Source organism: Sebastes fasciatus, chromosome 12, assembly GCF_043250625.1.
Source record: "Sebastes fasciatus isolate fSebFas1 chromosome 12, fSebFas1.pri, whole genome shotgun sequence".
NCBI classification, from domain to species: Eukaryota; Metazoa; Chordata; class Actinopteri; order Perciformes; family Sebastidae; genus Sebastes; species Sebastes fasciatus.
This window is the reverse complement of record NC_133806.1, coordinates 4,464,552-4,487,397: the sequence shown is the minus strand read 5'-3', so window position 1 is coordinate 4,487,397 and position 22,846 is coordinate 4,464,552. Positions and strand designations below refer to the sequence as shown.

The following is a 22,846-nucleotide window of genomic DNA, read 5'->3' as shown; positions in this document are numbered from 1 at the left end:
AAGCCCGTCTGTTAAACAGTGTTGGCCGCGGTTGGAGGACGCGGCCAACACTGTTTACAGACTGTAAACAGAGGTTTCCCGTGTCTTGTGAAGCGACGGGGCTCCGCAGCGAGAAACTTTATCGTCTCCGACCAAAACTCCGGCGTCTCCCCTGTTCCCTCCGGCCGCGGTCGGGAGGCTGAGGCAGGAAAAGCCAACACTAGGATCAGCATTGATTCATGGAGAGACCTTCGTCTGGTCAGCTAACATTACTGCCAAGCAGGTGAAATATAGAGTGATATTGTGCTTTTAGCTGACGTGTGTCGCCGCACTGTTTTGACGGAAGTTGGATAGGTGTCGCTGTTAACAGTCCCTTTAACTAATTAACGTGATGAATTAATTCAATTTAAGTTTCTGACCAAATTGACACTAGTTGATTACAATTAAATTGTTGATTGACGTTCCTGGATTAATTGAGCGAAACATCAGTAAAGGGTGGCTCCCGGCTGTCGACCCTGCAGCCGGCCCAGTGGCACCGTCGGAGATGCGACAGGCAGAAATGCCCAGCAGGTATAACCACCTGTGCTTCCACCTACAGTAGGAGTTGATATGCTTCCTAGCCACTGTGGCTACAGTAATGATAGTTTTCTACAGCTCTGATGCTGCTGACTGACAAAAAAAAGGATTCAACACCTTCCTGCACGCACAATCCACCGTTGTTTGCACCAATCTCACTTGTATTTTATAGGTGTGTATCGTCTCTCCCGACAGCACTCAACCACATAAAGAAACTAATGTTACTGTCAACAGCAGGCAAAAAACTATTCAAGACCTTTTGATGGGATTTAATGCTTTTTAAGAGCTGCAGGTAGCCTGTTACATTATTTGGCCGTTATCACCAGTTGCTGAAGTGTACTTTTATTTACTCATACAGTAGTCGCTAATGCATTCATGTCCTGCTAATAGCAGTTGTGAAATCTCAAAATATCCGGAGGGAAGTCAACTTTTTTGCAGTGAATGTTTATTTTGTAGTCATCACACAGATTATGGCATCCTGCACCTGTGTTAGGCCTAATTGAGTGCGGGGTGTTGTTTTGGAAGCTGGTAGCAGTGGCCTGAGGAAACAATGGCATCATGCCTCTCCCCTCTCACTCCCCTATTACTCCCATTTACTGCTCCCTCTCTCAGCTGCTACCGGTGCACCATTCTCACCCAGTGAAGCTCAGTTTCATCACACTGGGTTGAACAAGCAAATGTTACTGCAGCATGCTTACACAAATAAACTAAGATGATGACCATGATAAACATTATATCTGCTAAACATCAGCATGTTAATGTTGTCATTGAGTGTGTTCCAATCCACGTACTTCCAGAAGTACACTTCAATGTAGTGCACTTTGTGCACTCTGTACTCACTTGAGTAGTGCGTAAATTTCAACGGGGTAGGGTCGTCTCAAATCGAATACTCTGCGGCGCACTGACCGGAAATGACGATCGAAACATTTGACCGCGGCTCGCTACCCGCCAAAATATCTTCTGAAAAAAAATGAAAGCAGAGTGGAAATTACGTTTCCAACATCGTTGCCTACGCCTACGATGTGTCCTCCCGTTGGCTGGAAATGCACCGGTATGTTTACGTATTGTATTGTTTTATTCTGTTATCTACGTATGTTTGAATAGTGGCCGTGGCCGTGGCTCCGCCCCTTCCGCTACGTAGCAAAGATGGCGACAGTTGAGTGTGGAAAGTGTCCAGCGTTCCACACCCAACGATCTGACCGCTTTGAGTACAACATCCGGGTACTTTGAGTGCACTGCATTTTGCCGTACTTCCCAGTGTGAACGCACTTATGCACTCAAAGTAGTAAGTGTAAGTACAGAAGTACGCGGATTGGAACACACTCATTATGTGCATGTTAGCATGCTGACATTGGCATTTAGCTCAAAGCACCACTGTTCCTAAGCACAGCCTCACAGAGCTACTAGCATGGTCTTGCTTGTGTTGAATTGCATTATATTGTCCAGATGTTTACCTTCCACTGTAGCTCCCACTGGTTTTAACACCGTTATCTGTGTATATATTGGCTTTTCTATTGTTATAAACTGCAGTGGCCATAGTTATATTTTTGCCCACAAAGATTCCTCCACTCAGGTCAGATTTTAGTTCACTTTTTATTGCGTCTTTTTAACCAATGGCTTGTGTCTCTATGCTCTGATTAAGGTATTTCATATCCTGAAAAGAACGCCCGAAAGATTTGTCAGTCTGTCTCTCTTCAGCTGCTTTAACGTAAGAAGCACACTATATTTAAGTATCTTAAATATGGTATAAACATGGTACAGATGTCTTGAGTAAAGGATCTTGGAATAAAGGACTCAATAAATGTAGTTGTACGTTGCTCCTTCAAACAGCTGAACACTGAAGGTTCCCTGCAGCTTGCAGATAACCTCCAGCAGCACAGTTTGAATGTTAAGCAGGTCGCTGCTCTCTTCTGTAATCCAATAAACATTTTTGTCAAGGCAGTATTGGAGCTTAAATTGTCCCTGGTAGATATAAAGCCATATGCTGCTGCTAAATGTTAACTCTCTTCTTAATGGTTCTTCACAGACTCACACGCCAGTTTAACAATTCATTTATTTAGTTCTTCAACTGATTATTTTACTTGTTAATAGAGAAAGAATAGAGTTTGGTATCAGTGATTCAATGTAATAATTCACTTTAATTCAGTGTAAAGGCATGTATCTGTTTTCAGCCTCGTACTAGAAGATGTTGCCAAAGTAAAATGTATCTATTTATTTTAATTTCTTTAACAATTGTTTTGTGTCACAGACTTTTTAAAACAGAATGATAATACTCCCCCAGAAAACAGGTACAACACCTTTTTTTGCTGACAAGGAACAATGACTCAACGTGATTCATTGGGCGTCCAAAAGTCCTGATTTTTTTTTTCTCTTTACACTAAATCTCTCTTGTTTTTATCTATTTATTTTTGTTATAATCTGCACTAAATCCCACATACTTTTTTCCTAATTGCCTACACTTTATGGCACTCACTTCTTCGTCCTACGCTGCAAACTTTATCCATCACCCAACAACACAATACTTATAGGAACATGCAACGTGGAGCTTCAACGAGAAAATTTAACTAATCTAAACTATTTTTTGATAATCGATTAATTGTTTAGGGTTTTATAAAGCAAAAACGATAAATGTTCTATCTATTTTAGGTTCTGAAGTTTGAGAATTAGCTGATTTTCTTTGTCTTATATGATAGTAAATTGAAGATGTTTGGGTTTTGGACAGTTGGTCGGACAAAACAATTAACGTAATGTAATTTTGAGCTGTAAGAAACTGTGATGGGCTTTTTCTTTTACAGTTTTTTGATGTTTTATAAACCAAACAATGAATCGATTCATTGAAAAAAAAGATTGAAAGATTAATTGACACTAAAATGAATCGTTAGTGTTCGTTGATCTCAGGTTACGTTGGTAACCTTGACAGAATCCTGGTAACTACTCTGCACAGTAACAGTGAGGACTTGTGCTCATATAATCAATGCTGAATATATATTTATATATTTCTTTCTACGTGTAGCCTTGTGGGATTTCTCAGAATATATAATTGTCACATTATATGTAATAATGGCCATCAGTGTGATAGCTCTGTCAGCTCTTCCCTCTTGGTATGTTTCATTATTTTTCCCCTCCCTTTTGATGGGTGACTATAGAAATGTACCGTGAGGCGTTTCTTTGAATTTTCATGCCATTAATTGACGAAGAAAATCATAATTACAACCAAATGAAAGAAGGAACATATCAAGTGGGGATACTATTTGAGCACTTTGACAGCTTTTTGAAGGCTAATATTAGCATTAAAATGCGTCATATAAACTCACAGCAATAGATTTATGAGAAAACCCCACACATGGCATCAGTAAGGGATGATTCCTGGATGTTTTATAACCATTGTGAAAAGACTTACTTTCTCCCTTTTCACTAGGCCCTGTTCCCCAAAATTAACAGTATTTTGTGTCTGCTTAATTACTTATTTAAAATAATAATGGTAATGGTATTTTGACACACATTTCACCTTTAACAAATATTGCACCTTCTGCAATTTGAAAATTGCAGTAGGCCATATTGGGATTTCAATACAATTTTGATTAATTGTGCAGCCCTTATTTCTACCCTGTGGTATTGCTACTTTTACTTAAAGATAGTATATTAATTGCTTTGTATTGCCAATGTGTGAACGGAATGTAATGTAACTTAAAAACTGAGACCTTCCCCGACTTTCTCAGTTGCCTATAACGGCCTGTGGACTGATTTCTATGTAAAGGAAAAAAATTCCAAAAGGATATGACGTTTATGCACGTTCCCGAGTGTCTTGCCTCTCTCGTTATGCTGTCTGTAATTTATCTATAACAGACCGTTGCTATATATAACATACCGTTGCCATGTATAACAGACCGTTGCTATATATAACATACCGTTGCTATATATAACATACCGTTGCTATGTATAACAGACCGTTGCTATATATAACAGACCGTTGCTATGTATAACAGACCGTTGCTATGTACCGTTGCTATGTATAGCAGACCGTTGTTATGTATAACAGACCGTTGCTATGTATAACAGACCGTTGCTATGTGTGTAGCAGACTGTTGCTATGGGCGCAGCTCTGATGTGGACTCTGGCGGACCGTTTTTGTGTCAAAATATTGATTTCTTAAGTAAGTAGCCGTGTAATAAGCGTGATAATGTACAGCTAGTGGGTCATTGTTGTGAAAGAAACCCCTTCAGGGCGATGAGAGACAGGTCGGGGATTCTTTCACAACAATGACCGGCTCGCTGTACATTATCCCTTAACTTAATGGACGACGTGGAGAGATGTCAGGATGCTGACTGCAGTTCACTCAACGGCCACAGGTGTCATTGATAACAAGGATTTTCTGAAAGTTACATATAGTACCTTTAACGTAAAAGATCTAAAGTACTTCTTCCACCACCGCTGGCGACAATCACGAAAAAAAAAAAGATTATTTCATTGTGAATATGAGAGTGTCGGGTCGTCATTTAAAAAAACTGATCTGGATAAACATCCAAGTCTCTGTGCATGAGTGGTTGCTCTCATTACCTCTTCCATTCTTAGCATTATTCGTCAAACACAAATGCATATATATATATATATATATATATATATACATATATATATATATATATATATATAATGTATATATATATGTATATACAGTATATGTTCACACGCACACACTACATTTACAGCATGAGTCATGCTTGGAGGTGGGCTAGTTCACTCTGACAGGATAAGAAATGGGGCGGGTTGAGAGCATGAAATGAAAACCACTAAAGAGGAAAGCTCCTGAAGACACAACAGCACCACCACCAACACCACCAACACCACCAACACCACCACCACCACCACCAACACCACCAACACCACCAACACCACCACCACCACCACCAACACCACCAACACCACCAACACCACCAACACCACCACCACCACCACCAACACCACGCAGCATCTGGGGCTCAGCTGTTCAATAACCTGAGCGAATAGTGTGAAACAGGTTTAAGGAGTTTTAACCCCGACATGCTCGGCAGAAACATTTGACAGAAACATCACCACAGACCGAGGTACGCTCACAAGCCCAGCTAGAGTCTAGTAGCTTGAGCTGAATGCAAACAGCAACACAGCTCTTCACAGATCTTCAAAGCTCCCAGGTATGTCGGCAGACAGATGGCAGTCAAAACCCAAACAACAGGGACAAGGTCAAGGCAATCAAGAGGGACCACATTCACACAGCAGACGAAATAATAACAGTAGCAGAGGGGGAAAAGAGAGGTAGAGGGGGATAGCAGAGAGAAGACAGCACGGGCCATCGTACGGACTCGACGAGAGAAGAAGCAGTCTCACAGACCTGATCAGCGAAAATCCTGGTTTTTGGCTCAATCACGGGTCCTCCCCTTAACTCATCCTCCACAGCCATGAGTCTTGGAAGCAGAGAGAGAGAGAGAGAGAGAGGGAGGGGAGGAAGGGGTACGGGGTGGGGAGAGGTTGACAGAAAGAGAGGGAGTATTATGAATCCAAGATGATACTTAACAAGAAGTTGAGCAGGTGCATCTCCAACATCTGTCTCAACAACACCACCACAGTGATAAGATGTTGGTTACCTTGGTTATCTCAAATCTGCTCAATCTTTTAAGCCCATGCAAATGTCGAGCAGCAGTAACCCAAGCCATGCTTTCTGAGGCACTGCCAATTTTCACTGGTGGAGCCTCGTTTTTTCTCTCTTCGCCCCCCATGGGATTCATCAAAGCCTTTTTTTGCTCCATTTAAGGTGTTTTCAAAGCGCAATTACGGCCAACTGTGGACAATTACGCTCGGTTAAGTTGAAGCGAACAGTTCAGTAACAGATCCCGATCATCCCCAGGGAATTGCCCATTTAATGTAATATGGACTGGACCAAGGCACATGGTGGAAAAGCCTTTGACTAATCATTTCAAAGACTTCCGCTCGCAGATATGAGCTCACTGATGGGAGTTTTCATGAGCCATCAGACAATGCAGGTTTCCCAGCTCCCGTGATTATCCAAGTGCTCCGAATAGGGTCATTCAAGGATAGTTCTCATACAGGAGTATCTTGACGTTACACAGCCAACTGGCTAAACTGGGAACATTGGTATGGTGGTGATAAATGCCAAATAGAAGTTAGTTTGAATTCACATGATTTCATTGGGTTGCCTTCATGACTTTCCGTCTGTTTTACAAGATTTTACAGCAGTAAGAGTAAGTATCCCTTTAAAATAGCGCACGAAGGAAGACTCCATGTAAATTTGTCTGGGTAAAATGACCAGGAAAGATCAAGTGTTCGTTAAGCCGCCAAGCCAATGAAATAGCTGACAGCAACATTTAATCGCCACCATGTTTCAATGCAGAGTAAATAAACCACCAATCAAGTCCTATCGTGTCACTAAAGGCTACTTTCAGCACATTCATATTGTTTTATTCACAACACAGAGAGGCACATGTTTGACAATAAAGAACGAAAATTCACAGGTGAAGTTTCAAACATAAGTGTTTGGATGTTTTATTCCATAAATAATGTACAGTGTTGAGAGAGTTTTTTTTTTTTTTTTGTTTTTTTTACAAAAGAAGAGAAAAGAAAAAGAGTCAATCATACTGTAAGCACACACAGAGATATAAGCACTGTCCCAAAAAACAATGGAATGTAACATGGGTATACAGCATTAAGATTCTGACATGACTTCAAGAGGCAGACAATGATTCATGTGGGTGATATGTTACAAAGAAAATAAGCTTTTTTTATATCCAGTTGTACTTCAAGTAGTGTGCTTTTTGAGGTCAAGTCGTACATGTAAGTCAAAACAATGTGTGAATCTACCAACATGAGGTCACAATGTCTGAATATTTTGCTACAGAGAAAAAAGGCAAGAGACAAAGGTGTCAAATAGGATGGAAAGTTGATGGAAAGAAACAACAGACCTGGATCAAACAGCAGCTGCAAATACTTTCTTTTGCTTTTCCAACATCAATTTCTTTGACTGAAAACTTACCTCTCAGCATGTGATAGGTGTTCATGCAGCAGACCCCCACAACCCGAATTACTTGCAACTATTTGACACAGGTCTGTACAAAGGTGAGTGTAAAACCCTTGGCTGTTGCTACAAGCCATGTCAGTCAGACCGATATTGATCACACACACATCAAGCCAAAACTCATCACCACTATGAATTCATTTGCAAGATTTAAACACAAGTTTTTGCCGTAGTACAATCTATACAGCCTATCAATATATTCTTGCTACAAAAGAGAGGCGGATATACTGACACCAGAATATTATCTAATATATCTCTGGAGCGGGAGAAAGAAAAATAATATGGTTGCCCTTTTAATAATAATATTTAAATCATACTGTAACTGCATAAGTACTGTCTAACTTTCTTAAACAACTATTCTGATCACCATGTCACTGGACACCACCAATGACGGACTGCGGGTCAAAAGGCATACCAAGCATATACAGCAAAATCATACAGATATAAGGAAACAAATCGCTTTAATTAATAAATAATATCCATTGCAGTCTTTCATTTTAAATGCAGATAATTTCACAAACACCGTACAGATAAGCCAAAAACAAGTTGAGAACTTAAGAACACACTTTGCAGAACATACTGTTGTCAAAGAGTCACGTCATTGTTGTCATGTTGTCTCTGTGGTATTTTGCACTTTACAGTAATCCAAGTCTTTATTTTTTTTTATTTCGGTTTACTGTGGATGGCACCTGGTAAAAGATTTTGGCAGGAAGTTACTGTTTCTTTATGTACACAAGATGCATACGATATACTGTACCTCAGCAGGATCCTGCATGTGCATCTGCACAGACAGCACAGATTGGTTCTATTATTGCGCTTCTCCTGCTAAAAAGTTAGCTATTGCAAGGTTAAAATAGTTATAATCTCACTCTCAATAGAATTCATATATATATATTTCATATATCATTATTGTTATGGCTCTTGCATCACAGACTTTAATATGCTATGGATTATACTTAAAAATAGATTATTACTATGACAGGTGCATTTAATTTTTTTCCCCGACTGCAAACTCACCGTAAATCTGTTGTTCAGTTCACAGCAAACAGCGTGGGGAAGATAAATAGTTTATATTTAGAATTACGTAAATGCAATAAAATATTTTAACAAAAAAAATAAATAAATTTAAGAGCCTGTAGCCAACTAATGGGATCAGTACCCTGAAGAAAAAAAATATAGATACAAGTGCTACAGTTAAAGTGGATTCAGTGTTTCCAGTGGATTTAACATAGCAGGACCTAAAACTCAATATTTGGCTTTGGTTTAAATTCAGCCCGTTCACACGAAAAAGCGCATGAATGCCACGATAATGTGCAAGGCGTTTGGCGAGCAATAAGTACGCCTTTCTTGATTTCCGTGTGTCATTCGTACGCTATGTCTCCTCCACTGACTGCAATGTAAACGCATCCATTAAATGCTACGGTAATGGTACAGGTCCACATCCTCCGTTCTTTCCACGCTTCCCATTCACTGTCTATGTAAGCAGCTGTGTAATGCATTCTGGTAGCGTGGCGGCGCAATTCGAGAGACAGACCATCACGTCGCCCGCTCCTCATTAGGGATGTGCACTCCAAGCAAAAATACTATTCGAAAAAGAAAGAAACGGCATGTAGCGTCGGCACATTTTCCCATCTAACACTGTGGATTTAGAGTTTTTTTTCAACCTTATCCCTCGCGTACATTTTTTTTAGTGATGTAGTAAAGCGAGAAAGACCAGTTATGGTAGGCGGGTGTGGAGGTGGATGTGTCCGACAAACACCAGACTTTTAACCAGGAGACCGGTGTTTGAGACCGTTGCTGACCGGTGATTTTTTTTGTAATGGTACATGTTTTGTTTTTTTTAATCATGAGCGATCGCCTCGCTTCCCAGCATTGGACGCTTGATGGGCTGCCACTAGCACTAGGCACCTGATTGGACGAACACACTGCTCCCAGCTTTCAAACCGGAACCACCATTCGTTTTGGAATTTCTCTTATATCACGAAAACAGTTCACCGAAATATGTTTCTGACAACATTTTATGCGAGAAATGAGCCATGCAGTTGCTGAATCTCTTTATTTTAGATCAACAACGGTTAGTTTAAAAGTTTCTAGGAAGTTTCCAGAGGTGGCGTAAATAGCATAAAGTAGCCTGGACCTCAACTTTATGCAAATGAGGAGCGGCCAACGTAACGCCCCGTCTCTTGAATCGCCACGCTACCAGAACGCATTGCACGGCTGCTTACATACACAATGAATGGGAAGCGTGGAAAGGACGGAGGCTGTGAACATGTACCACAAGTTACGTTAGTGATGTTTGCTTTGTTTTCAGTGGCGTGTTTTCCGTAGTTGTGTTACGTTGTTTCCGTACGTATTTTACTTACTTACTTTTACTTTACTTCTTGCATAAGCCTGCGGACGTTTGCTGGCATACAAATGACACGCGAAGTGTCCGTGTAATGTCGTGGTATTTATACTCCTTCCCGTGAGACCGTGTTGTTAAATTAGGTTGTTGAAGAACAAAAAGTGTATCTGGTCTAATGACAGATATTGGATTTGCTCTGAGCTTCAAGTAAAGTTTATGCACAGAACGTTAAGGCTTCTCTGAAAGAAAATCTCGGACACTTGAAACACGACGCTAAGTGTTTATAGTTCTGCAGATGAAGAGATTTTTTACAAAGGAGCCATGAATTCAGGATCACTTGCGCTCCGTTTTGCAGAACCTGAGCTTGCATTTGCATCGACGTACTGTAATGCTTCTGAATGTGAAAATTTAACATAAAAGTCAATTTAAGATGAAATATAACGTAAGGCTATGGTTACACTTGTCATTTCACTAAGATTTCGGAGTCCGTCCACACTTTCTGCTCTCTTTGCATTGCTCATACATGCGTTCAAATTCAAATCCAGATAATGCAAGTCTTGCAATGCGTTCGATGATATGGTCTGGCTCAGTGAATTGTGAGTAAAACTGACTTGGAAGCATCCAGATCTGCTACTTAATTCTTCCATGTGTGGTCAGATGATAAAAGTCACACAGGATACACGTGTACGCCTTGGAGATATCAGTTTCCTGCGCACTATGCTGTATGTGTGCAGCAGATTTACTGTATTCACTTTAAGCTGGCACTCCAGGGGAGCAATAATCAATGGTTTGGCTTTAAGTGCTCTGATAAAGTTTCTTTACGATGTGGCATATTTCCTTTATTATGCCATCATGCTTGAATCTTCATCATCGTTTGTGACTTTCTCCCCTCTTCATATTACACCATAGCATCGTATGAATGTAAAAAAAAAGGAGAGAGGTATCGGTCCTCCATGTAGAAAGATACATCAGCAGTCCTTCATGGTTCACCTTGATTTAAAATGGAAGAGCTAATAATAAACCGTAGTCTTCCATAGTCCTGCGCCTGAAGGTCCAAAACAATGTGTTGCTTTAAAAAGTGCAGACATGTTTCTGAAGTTTTTTTTAAAATTTTCAATCCTCTTGTGCTTTTGCGGTGCAATCTCGTGGGAGAGTCAATTGAAAATTAAGCTAAATGGAATCATCTGAAAGGATCCCGTTGATCCAGTTAAAAGCTCATAAAAATGGCTGATGATGAGTGCCGCAGCACAAGGATATGGGAGGGTTGTTTTAAGGGTGTTTTTATATACAAGGTTTAAGATGTTTCCTCATAAAAGACGAGCAGGACTGTCTCTGTCTTCATTCCATGTCTTCTTTCCTGGAGTGGATTAGAAGTGGCAATATTCTCTGTCACAGATAACCACCCTTCAGTTGCACCACAGACTATTTATAAGATGTAAACAAGAAGATATTGTGCTCTTTTCCTTACAGAGCCTTTTTATCTGAACTCTTTCCACAATAAATAAAACTAATGTGCAGTCACACTTAAAACGCTCCAGGAATCCTTAAAACACAGCAAACATTTGGTTTTCGTGCCTGAACACAACTGATCAATAACCCACTCTTTACCCGTCCACTACTTAATTTTGTGGTCAATCAATAAAAACTAAGACTTCGCTCCAATATTGCACCATTACAACTTCACACAAGCACTCAAACACATTAGGACTCAGCTGGAGTTCTCCAAAAGCCGTCCAAATATGATGCTCCTGAATAACAAGTGAACCATGTTACGATGGCAGATCTCGCTACAACAAGAGCTTAGAGAACAATTAAAGACTCCTTTGTCCAGCTTAACTCAGCTGAAAAGAACCAACCGCCAAGGGAACATGGCCTGCACGCTTATCAAAAGAAAATATACATCTTTGTCTTCCTTAAATTAGTCTCTCATATATTTTTTCACTCGTTACATGTCTGCAGCTTTGGCTTCAATATACAGTACAGCTCCCTGCCTTGATCCCAGCGCTGTAGTACTTAATGAAACTGAAACAACCTCCTACTCTCCAATATTCTTCGCAAGACAGCAACCCCTGTAAATAGAGTCCTATTCCAGTATGCAATATATGTATTTTAGGAAAAAACATTGCAGCTTCAAGTCTGTGTTCCACTCGTGTTAAATAGAATCCAATATGCTCAAGTTGTAGCATGTCAACCAAAGCTTCCACTTATTCCTCACAAGCATGGTGAAGCTTTTTAATTCATGCTAGCAATCTTTATCTGAGAGTCACTTTTTCCACATATTTTGGAAGAAAACTCATACAGTCTATTCACCGAAGGCGTCACAATATACAAAGATAAAGCCAATGCGGCCCGCCAATGGCCTCCCTATAAAAGACCACATGGCGTCTTAGCTGTCTTTTGCCCTCCATCCCAACAACAGCCTCCAATTACCTGCTAATTATTCCTTTAATTTGGGAGTCTTTCTCCACTTGCTGTATGCGTAGCTTCCTCTCACTGTCGTCGAGTCGATTCTGGTACTGTAGGAGGATCTTATTGGTCTGCTGCTCCTGCGTGAGGAGCCTCCGCTCGTACTCCTCCAGCTTCTTGTGGGACATCGACAGGCGGTCCTTCAGGGAGTTGATCTCCTCCTCGTACTCCTTTACCTAAGGCAGAGGAATGGAGAGAATGCTAAATTAGGGAGGTTTAACCCTCTGAGACCCACAATAGACCCATTTTTGTCTTTTAGGGGAATGCAGAGGGTCTTTAGGGGGAGATGGCAGGTCAACAGTAGATGTCACATAGAAGTGGTGTACATCATCTGAAAGCTTGGGGAAAACCTGGAGATTAATTTGAGATGCTCCTTCACAACAAACTAGAATGATACCAATGGATCCCCTATGTTTTTTTTAGTTTCATATGATATCTGTACCTTCACTCTATCTCTAAAACTGAAATTGCTACAGCATCTGAAAGACGGCAAAGTCAGCTGGGATCGCCCGCAATCCCGCGGGTCTCAAAGGGCACCGGGTTAATGTTTACATGCCTTGATTTCTTAGTGGTTAGTGGATTTGAAAGTTCTTTATGCACATTCATCATTACAAGACAAACTGGAAAGTAGAAAACCACCTCAAAATATTCCACATTAGAAGGATGATGTACGGTGAATATACCGAACACTGATTTGTTGTTGTTTGTTGTTTTCCACACTGTTTGAGACCTCTGGGCTTCTGTGTTAAGACCAGATCTGCTCAGCAATGATAGACATGACTCAATGTTCCTCTAAACAGGAATACAAGTGTTTGTTTTTATGTGAAGGGCAATTCTGAAACTCAAAAGTGATACCTACCCTGTCCATGCGTGACTCATCCATGCTCTTTGAGTACTCCTTCAGTTTGAACTCTTCCCGGTCAATCCGCGAACTTTCAATGTCAGCCGACAGATGAGGCATGTTGGAGACCCAGGCCACTGTTCGCTCATTGGCTGGGGTCGGGGGATTGAGGGAAGATGGAGCCTGGGAGCCCTGGGAAGAAAGGCCAGCACACTGAATATGAGAACATGAGTTCATAACAACAATTTGTTTTTTGTTGCAGGATTATATGCAGAGAGCGTCAGAGTTGCATGAGTAATTCATACATTTTGATCTGGACCCTGGTGGGATTCAAGCCCTTATTCCTGACATGGTTAGTGCCGTTAAAAGTCAAATACAGTAACTGACATCACACACACATTGGGCCTCATGCAAGAACCACTCGTACGAACAGATTCGTTCTTAAGTGGCTTGTACGAGTGATTTAGGAGAACTTGCCGCATTCACCAATTTTCTCGTATTATTAGGTACGAACGCGATTTACGAGTGGTCCAGACCTGCCGTAGGAGCCATGTGCAATTAATCTGCTGACATCCAAACCTACGTTTTTCACTAATGGATTGTATATTTCATTACTTAAAGCAATTTTGAGTTTGAAAATCCTATTACAGTGACTTAAAGTCCTACTATTGTTGATTATTAAAGCCTAATTATGCTGATATTATCCTGTTTGACTCTGCAATTCATATTATAGTATAATTCTAAATGTATTCATATAGTCTAACAGTATCATCATTAATTTAAATTGGCCATTGATGCTATTGTATAACACTACAATATCAATATGGACATCTCAAACTGCAAAACGACATAAATTACGTCATGGCTGACTTACTTCTTTTGGATGCGTGTCAGAGAGAGCGTCTTTAGACAGCATCTTTAGACAGCGTGCTGATATATTGGCAGATGACAGATGAATGGGGCAGGATGTGTAGCCTTATATTAGGGATACTAATTTTGAATTTTTTTCTTACCGATAACCGACCCGTTAACCGATGATTAACCGTTAACTAACAACTTTAGTGCGTTGCATGCAACGGTGCTGAGGTTGTAGTGCCTAACAAGCCGCCCGGCTGCAATGAACAAACAGCGATAGCAGCCACGATGCTGCGTGTTTTGTCGAGGACACGTTCAGCCACTTTCCTGGTAAGTCTCCACCGCATCATTTAGTTTAGCTGCGAGGTTGTCAGCTGTGTGTCTGCCTGGCGTAACGTTAGCGAGTAGCGAGTGTTGTAGCTGTGAACGTAGCAGTGTAGTGTGTGTGTACAGTTTATTTGTCGGTGAATAAATGCTACAACTCCTCAAGACCCGAGCCAAGCACGCGTGTCTAACACCATCTCAGAGTCACTTAAGGTGGGCTGTTAAGGTGGACCATCTATTCTCCTTTCAGTGACAAGCCGCTCCTCTGAGTTTTGCTCAGCTTTTTATTTTATTTTTAATATTTTCTTTTAACCGACAGCATTAATCGTTCAAAATTCTTAATGTCGGTTAACGTTTAATTATTAACATCCCCACTATGGTATAATTGGGGTGATACTTATGATTATTTATGATTCTCATTCATGCACAGGTGACATTCATCGTGTTTACGCAGGTCATTTACACCGTTATCTGAAGTCACGAATACGAAAATGTTCTTGCATGAGGCCCATTGCTCAGAAACGGTCATGAGCACAGGTGCCGATAGAGAGGAGTGCTAAAGGGAAGGATGAAGAGAATAAAATGAATTCAGAGCGTGCAGATGTTACCTGTTTGCTCATGGTGGGTTTGAGCAGGTGCTGCTGCTGCTGCTGAGACTGTTGCTGTGGTGACTGTTGAGTGCTCTGACTGGTGGTTCCCTGTGGACTCTGGCTTTCCCTGACTGAGCTCTGCTGGTGGGGCAGGCCCGGGGCAGTGTTGTCTTTGACGGACAGCTGCCGGGGCCCGTGCTGCCTGCCGCCGTAGCCGGACTCCGGCGACTGGAGGAGATTCCCGCTCGGCGGTCGCGTCTTAGCCAGAGCAGCAGGTGCAGCGGCCGCACTGACGGACAGCTGATGGGAGGTCTGGGACTTGACACGCTGGGAGGGAGGCGGGGCAACAGAACTCTGGCGCATAGGTTGGACTGTGGTGGGGGGCGTGGCGGCCAGGGAGGAGTGGGAGGTTCCTGTCTGGGAGGTCATGCCCATCATTTGTTGTTGCTGTTGGAGGTTATCCTTAGGAAGAATAATAGGAAATATACGTTAGCACTTTCATTTTTATTTCAGTTCTTTTTGGGGCAAATGGCGCTACTTTGATCTTCAGTCAGATTGAAAACAGCCCTGTGTTAAAATGTAAAAATGTTTGTGGTGGTGACTGAGACAATGAAATACGATCCAGGAAGTCAAGTTTGAGTGATCGATGAGTCCCTTCAGTTGCACGTCATTCCCCTCATTTTCTTCCCATGTTTCCTGTCTATCTACTGTCAGATAATGGTCAAAAATGTTGATAACTACTTCCTAAAGGCCAAGGTGACATTTTTTGTTTGCTTGTTTTGTTCGACCAAAAGTCCAACACCCGATGAGATTCAGTTTACCATCACATTAGACAAAGAAAACCAGCAAATCCTCACAACTGTGAAACTGGAAAAATGGCAATTTATTCACTATCAAAATAGTTAATTGATTAATTTTCTGTTGATCAAGTAATAACTCATCATTTTAACTCTTCTGTAAAATGCCACATCATACAAACTATATAGTGCTCTAACTATTATTTGTTGATTTGCAACAATTCTGATAACTGCTTTGACGGTCGTAGTCATGCTTGTTGATGTTGTCGTTGGAACACACGCTCACAAAATATCCTGTTTCCACACGTTTTTACTATTTCTCCTAGATATAGATCAGTCACTGTGTTATGTTTATTCATGCAAACATCCAACATCCTAGGTGCAACAACAAATTTGGTCCATGTTGGAAATGCAACACGTACAGTAAGTTCTTATTGTTACCGGCGACCCCTCCGCCAGGTTTCCCCTCAATCCGTGTCTCACATTGGCTGTAGCTCCCTGACAGACTCCCCGACAGGTCCAGATATTTAGCCTGTTACATATCTGGAATGTGTCTTTGAACAGTTCACATTTAACGCTCGAGCGCCGATGAGCGAGCGCCGAGCCAACGCAGATTTGCATCCGATCTGCGGTTTTTGTCCAGGAGCTCCATAAACTGTCAACGAGTCGAAAATCAGAGCTAAAGTCAAAGGAAATAATAACAAACATTATCTGGCTCCAGATTCTCTAAATGTGAGGGAACTGCTGCTTTTGTTTGGAGTTATATTGTTGTATATTGGACATCTTTGGTTTTGGACCATTGGTCAAACGAAACAAACAACCTGAAGAGGTCACCATCACAAATTTCCTTGGAAAATTTCTCAATGTTTTCAATTGTTTTAGACATCAAACGAAAAAAGAATAGATTTTTTAAACAACAATAACAACGAACGTTAGTCGAAGCCCCAATGCCACCAGAATAATTTAAAAGAGACATAAAAATCTACACACGGTGGCTTCAAGACGTCACGAGAATACAATGAACATACATGTACCTGCACATGCGTGGACATCTGCCTGCGTCCATATTCAGCCCTGCTGTAGTCGTCACTGTAGCTGTGTGAGTGGATGATGCTGGGTTGGCCCAGGTGACCGTCCCTGGTCCTGAGGGTGGACAGGTCCTCGCTGCGAGAGAACCCCCCATGGGCAAACTGTGGCATGTAGGTCTGGTGAGAGGGATCGGGCTCTGGGGCCAGGAGCAGGGGTGCTGGAGGTTGAGCCCGGCTGTGCTGGTGATGGAGCTGTTGCTGTTGAGGCCCATCAGCGGTCGCCAGATGAAAGAGGGGATTCTGGAAGGAAAGCGGGTAGCGCATGGCGGCGGCCTGCTGTTGCTGCTGCTGGGATAGCGAGTCGGTGGTGGTGCCCATCTGGCTCAGCTGGCTCAGCCGGAGGCCGCCGGACATGCTGGAGCCGCCAGAGCCAGCTGACAACCTCCCACCGGCCCGCAGCTGGCTGCTCAGGCCCGATCCCAGGCCGCCACCGCCTCCGCTGCTCAGCCCTCCGAAGCTGCCCATGCCGGCGATGGAGGCCTGGGAGGAGTTGAGCATGTCCACCGACTGCAGGTTAGACACGCTGTTCATTCGGGAATCCTGGAGGTCCATCATAGATACGCTTTTATTGACACTGAGCACCTAATAATAAGGGATGTGAGAGGCTATTGTGCCCCCTGATATTATGTATGTTACGTGGCCACGGATGATATGGGTGAGGGTGGTGCGGGTGTTTTTACCGCGAGGCCTGGATATCGGAATGCCTCAAAGTATTTCCCAGGAAATACCGCTAGGATGAGTTGCGTGGTGAATCAGTGGAAAAAAAGCAGATGTCATGATAAACTACAGCCTCGATCACACGATGGCAGTATGACTGACATGCACGTCATACTAACCTCACTTTGGTAAAGATAGACCTAGTGGATGGGATGATGATTCCCCGAGTCAGTGTGGTAAAACTCACCTTAGGGTCTGGTTCCGTGATGTCCGAGCTGCTCGTGCAGTAGGCCGGGCTGGATCGGGCCAAGGGAGGGCGTGATACGTAGAACATGTCTTTGGAGGACGCTCGATGGGGGTGGTCGCGGTCCTGAAAACTCATCTGGGCGCGGGTTGGCATGACCCCTCCGGTGGTAGGGGAAGGCAAGTGAGTGATATCTATAGAGCTGGAGAACAGCAGTGAGTAAGGCCAACAATAGCTGAAGACAGAGACTCAGTAGTAGTTGGAGCTGGTTGATTAAAGCTGAAGTAGGCAAGTTGGAGCAAAAACATATTTTTATAAAACCGTCCCTGTATCCTGGATGCAGCTCCTCAAATGTGAATATTTACTTTCCTTCATCGTGTACAATAACTACAGAGAAATCAAAGTTTCAGAGTTTGACAATGAAGTTTATCTGAAGCAGAAGACTTCAGTGTTTAATATGGCCTACCTATTAAGATCCCTCATCATGAGATTTTGGAACTCAGATGAGATGCCCCTGTTGAAGCTCGGCCGTGACAGCAGCCTGTCTGCCTGCCTCTCCTGCACCCTGTCTGTCTGATGGCTGGGCTGCCTCTGGAGGTGTGGGTTACGCAAGGCCATACTGATGTCGTTCAGGAGGCGAGGCAAAGGACCCAGTTTGATGATGGCATCCTGTGGTTCAAAGAAAACCAGTTTTGCTGAGTTTTGCTGCGGATTTAAAAAATAATTCATTTTTGAGTTATGCAAGGGTTTCATTAAAATGCCATATATATACACCTCTACCTAAGTTAATGACAGCTAAAGCCTCATTAAAGACTTAATTTAGCAAGAACATTTGATGTGAGAACTGAGACATTTTTTAGATCAAATTGTTGAAAATTCAAGCCTGAAATGACATATCCAGTCTGAGTTTGGTTTAGTTTGGCTTCACGGTAATAAAACCTGAAGTGACGTACAAGTGGTGGACACAATAACATGACAACATGTACAATATAATGCTATTCAATGCAACAGCTCTTTGAAATAGATATGACTTTTGTTGTCAGAAAAGTGTTAACTCATCGATGGAAATCTTACCTAATTCAAGCCGTACTTGGAGGTGGTTTTGTACTGGACTGCATTATATTATCAGGTGTAGCTATTGTTTATTTCCCTTTACATGAGAATACAATGCAGGTGTCTAATACATACATGGCAAAAATAATTAAAAATACAACAGTATTACCAAATAAGAACAATGAATAATTGATAAAAACTCAAGTTGTGATAAAAACCATAGAGAAATCCTGTGTCAAAATATGACAAATCTAAAAACTAAATAAAAAGGATTAACGTTACATAAATAATGGGCCTCATGCAAGAACCACTCGTACAAACAGATTTGTTCTTAAGTGCCTTGTATGAGTGATTTAGGAGAACTTGCCGCATTCACCAATTACAAATTACATGTCTTATTTTAGAAGAAATTACAGTGTAAAACTGTAGTTTATAAATGCAAAGATGATGTTTGGTGTTTGGGTTTTTACCTTGCTGAGCTGAGCTATGACCTCCCAGAGGAGACTATGGAGTATGGACAGCTCCCTGCCCAGGTCAATGTATCCCTCAAAACCACCTGCATTGCTGACGCTGTCCACGTTGGAGATCTCGTACAGGAACTGCTGCATGGAGCCCCACTCCATCTCTAAAAACTCATTCATGAAACACATGTACTCCTCTTTATTGCCAAACCTGCAGGAGGGAAAGGAAGGAAATGCCAGTGAGGAGATAAGCCGGTGAGAAGACAAGGGAAAGTGAGAGAGAAAATGCAGAAAAACCAGTAAGCAACACATGACGGCAAAATGAAATGTCAACTGGAGTCACAATTTATGATAACTCTTAAACTGTTCTGTTTCTGACACAAATGTCCTATAAATCGCCAAAACAATACAATACATTTGGGTGTGAATAATCCATGAATGTAAACAAATGTGTTTGTTTAAAATGAAAGCTGCACATGGTACCGTTAACTTACGATGTGATTATGAGTCAAATGAACCAAACTGAGACAAATTTGAGTTATAGCACAGCGGGTCCTATATAGAAAAATAATTTGTAACTTAAAAACATGGAGCATTTTGACTTTTCTGGCACAATATATTGGAAAATTAGGGAACATTTTTTAATTTGTTTTTGTCTTAATTTGTGAACAAACTTTTCATAGGTTCAGAATGAAAGGGAAATAAAGTAATGAACGTGTCTAGAGGTGTAACCCAGGGTTAATTCCTCTATTATTCTTATTTATTATTATTATTATATAACTATTATTCACCATTTTCATCAATACAGTTGGGTACAAATGTTCCAGATTTTTTATTCTGCCTATATGCAGATGACACAGTCATTTACTATTGTCAGAATCAGAATCAGGAATACTTTATTGATCTCCGGGGGGAAAATTGGGAACAAGCTTGTGCCTGATAATATGTATTTCTTATTATGATGTAAATCTAGTTTTGAATTAGGTAATCTAAGCTTATGTTGTTGTTTTATTCCAAAATGGCTCCAGATATTATTATTAAAAGCATTTTGGGCACTGCAGGAAAGGAAGACTGAACATATTTAAATGTAAAAATTATTAGAAATTATTTTCTGTAATAGAATTTACTTCACAAAGGACACAAAATTAAGAATTTAGTTTAGGAAAAAATGCCTGTTTTCTTGTACTCAAGAAGAGATTGGTTGCTTCTATGTTTTCATTGATTGTGGGATGAGACTGAATGCTTGCTGTTTGAGCATGTTAGATACTGTCTAGTGTAGTGGTTAGTGAAACGATGCAAAGTGTAAAAGCTGTAAATATAATGAAATAAAACTGACTTGGAGAAGTTAGCCAGGTTTTGCACTACTTTCGCGATGAGGGTGAGCGTGCGTGACGTCTGCTCGTCGGGATACTCCTGGGTGAGGTTGAAGAGCGACGGGGACATGATGGCAGGACACAGGAAGCGTAGGAAGAGGGAACCACTGATGAGACGGTCGGCGATGTCTTCCCGACCTCTCTCAGCACAGCGCACTCTCCAGGAGGCAAAAACTTCCTTTAGCTCTCGAGGGAAAACACTGTGAAGGGGATATACTACATGTCGGGATCAAACTGCAGAGATTCAGAGTTTCTTCATTTCCCCGTGAAAGAATCTGGAGTCTCATGTATCTTTAAAACAGCAGAGAGGAATACACACACTCAAAACGAAGCACTGAACAACTACTCACCAATGGGAGTTAACGATCTTGCAGAGTGCTAGTTCACAGCACATTCGGAGATTTGCTTGGTGGTCTGGGAGCACGGAGGGTGGTGTTCTCATGGGGTCCACTTCGCAATTTTCCTCTGACTCATACAAGGCCCTTATGAACTCCCCTACAAATGACATTTTATTAGCAACAGCAACATGGTGGAACCTATCATCAAGATCCGCTCAGTGTTGTTAATACAGAAAGCAGCAGCAACGACAACTAATAGTACACAAAGGAATCCATTATGGGAGAGTAGAAAGCAGCAAATTGCACAGACCAAATGCAGTGTTGCCACAAAACATGCTGCAGTTTGGGTAAAGAGTCATGACTTTGGTGACCAGACGTCCCGGGTTTCTGGGACTGTCCCGGTTTCAAGCTGACGTGTCCCGAGTCCCGACACATATCCGTAAAACACTCAAATATCCCGGTTTTCAACGGTCATTAACAAATTGTCCCGATCTTAGGGGCGGGTTTTTTCTTTAATTAAAACTTTTGTCATTCTAACACTTCCAAAAGTTGATCTCCTGGATTTGAAATCAATTTCAAATTGGTGTGAATATTGCGCAGTTGCTTTGATTTATATGGTGACAATCCCAAACGTTCTGGCTCACCTATAGCATCCTTGAGGTACTTATGTCCGATCAGTTTGAGGTACTCTTCTATGGCTTTGGTGGCCAGAGTGTTCTCTCTGAAGATAAGGTGTTCTCGGTCGATGAATCTGTCTACCTCGCACATCGCCATGTCTGACAGGAAGTCCTGGAGAAAGGGAGAACTAAATTATTGTTCTTTACTATACGCAGAAATAAAAAAGGTCTGAAAAAGCTTCGTTTTAGCACATATTCACATGCCGATGAGTCACATAGAGGTGTCCCTACCTTAGCTTTCCCCGTGCTCTGCAGTATATGCACCAATGCACAGGCCACCTCCTCTTTACTCTTGACACTCAGCACGGGCTCCAGCACAGCACACAGGGTGCGGTAGTTATTGGTGACGTACTCTGCAAACTCCTTGTACAGCTCCATGGGCAGGATGTTCATGGTCTGGAAGCGGGATTTGAGGCGTAGGGATGCGTTGATGATCTTCCCCCCTCCGGCACCAGCCCCCTTGGTGAGGACGCTGGGCTGGATGACCGGGTACCACTGCTCCACAAACTGACGTCCAGTGATGCTTGAGATGGGGATGCTTACAAGCCCTAAGTATGTGCTCTTTTCCTTGGAGAGAACGATATCAGTAGAGATAAGCATGTGTTAAAGAAAAGTTGCCTTTCATGAAGCTGTGCAAATTTTTATAAAATATAAGTCTGAAATGTCAAAAGAAGTTCATTGAAAGCTTTAGCACTGAATAAATAATGAGCAGTAAGACTAACACTGGATCCCTGGAGCGTCGTTTCAAGATAGAAATGAGTTGTTTTTCTATAGTGGTGCTACTCTTGTACTAAATTGAAAAAAGGAAAAGATCGTATTTGTGACTCACTATTTATTCTTTTGCTTAAAAGAAATATTATTTTTAAAAGTGACAAAACCTAAAGGGGCAAAAAAATAAGATTTTTCCTGACAAATGACCATGGCAATGACAATGGCCATAATGCTGTGTATCCGCAGGGGGCTGATAAGGTTGCTGATCCATGGCAATGACTCAATGATTACGTCATCAATTAAGATTGTTTTTTGAACAGAACTGCAGTTCCCCTCCAACCCAAACTATGCATGTTTCAAAACCATAACTGTTTTGTTATAAAGCCACTAAAGCAAAATGACAAAGACA

General features: G+C 41.7%; 1 protein-coding gene across 9 annotated transcripts in view; it reads right to left on the bottom strand.

Moving 5' to 3' along the window:
* The window catches only part of syngap1b (synaptic Ras GTPase activating protein 1b), a 175,629-nt gene that overhangs the window by 12,247 nt on the left and 140,536 nt on the right, over positions 1-22,846 (bottom strand). For 4 of the 9 annotated variants that reach the window (XM_074652670.1, XM_074652667.1, XM_074652673.1 and 1 more), the window contains 12 exons: positions 21,958-22,293; positions 21,694-21,838; positions 21,062-21,206; positions 20,675-20,911; positions 19,348-19,549; positions 18,291-18,529; positions 17,828-18,026; positions 16,870-17,463; positions 15,057-15,500; positions 13,288-13,461; positions 12,393-12,604; positions 5,921-5,993 (listed from right to left, as the gene is read on the bottom strand). In XM_074652670.1, coding sequence (XP_074508771.1) covers positions 5,921-5,993; positions 12,393-12,604; positions 13,288-13,461; positions 15,057-15,500; positions 16,870-17,463; positions 17,828-18,026; positions 18,291-18,529; positions 19,348-19,549; positions 20,675-20,911; positions 21,062-21,206; positions 21,694-21,838; positions 21,958-22,293 — 3,000 coding nt within the window. Of the gene's footprint in view, positions 1-5,920; positions 5,994-9,408; positions 11,320-12,392; positions 12,605-13,287; positions 13,462-15,056; positions 15,501-16,869; positions 17,464-17,827; positions 18,027-18,290; positions 18,530-19,347; positions 19,550-20,674; positions 20,912-21,061; positions 21,207-21,693; positions 21,839-21,957; positions 22,294-22,846 lie in introns of those variants that run through there. The other 5 variants (XM_074652668.1, XM_074652672.1, XM_074652675.1 and 2 more) reach the window with 5 other exon arrangements.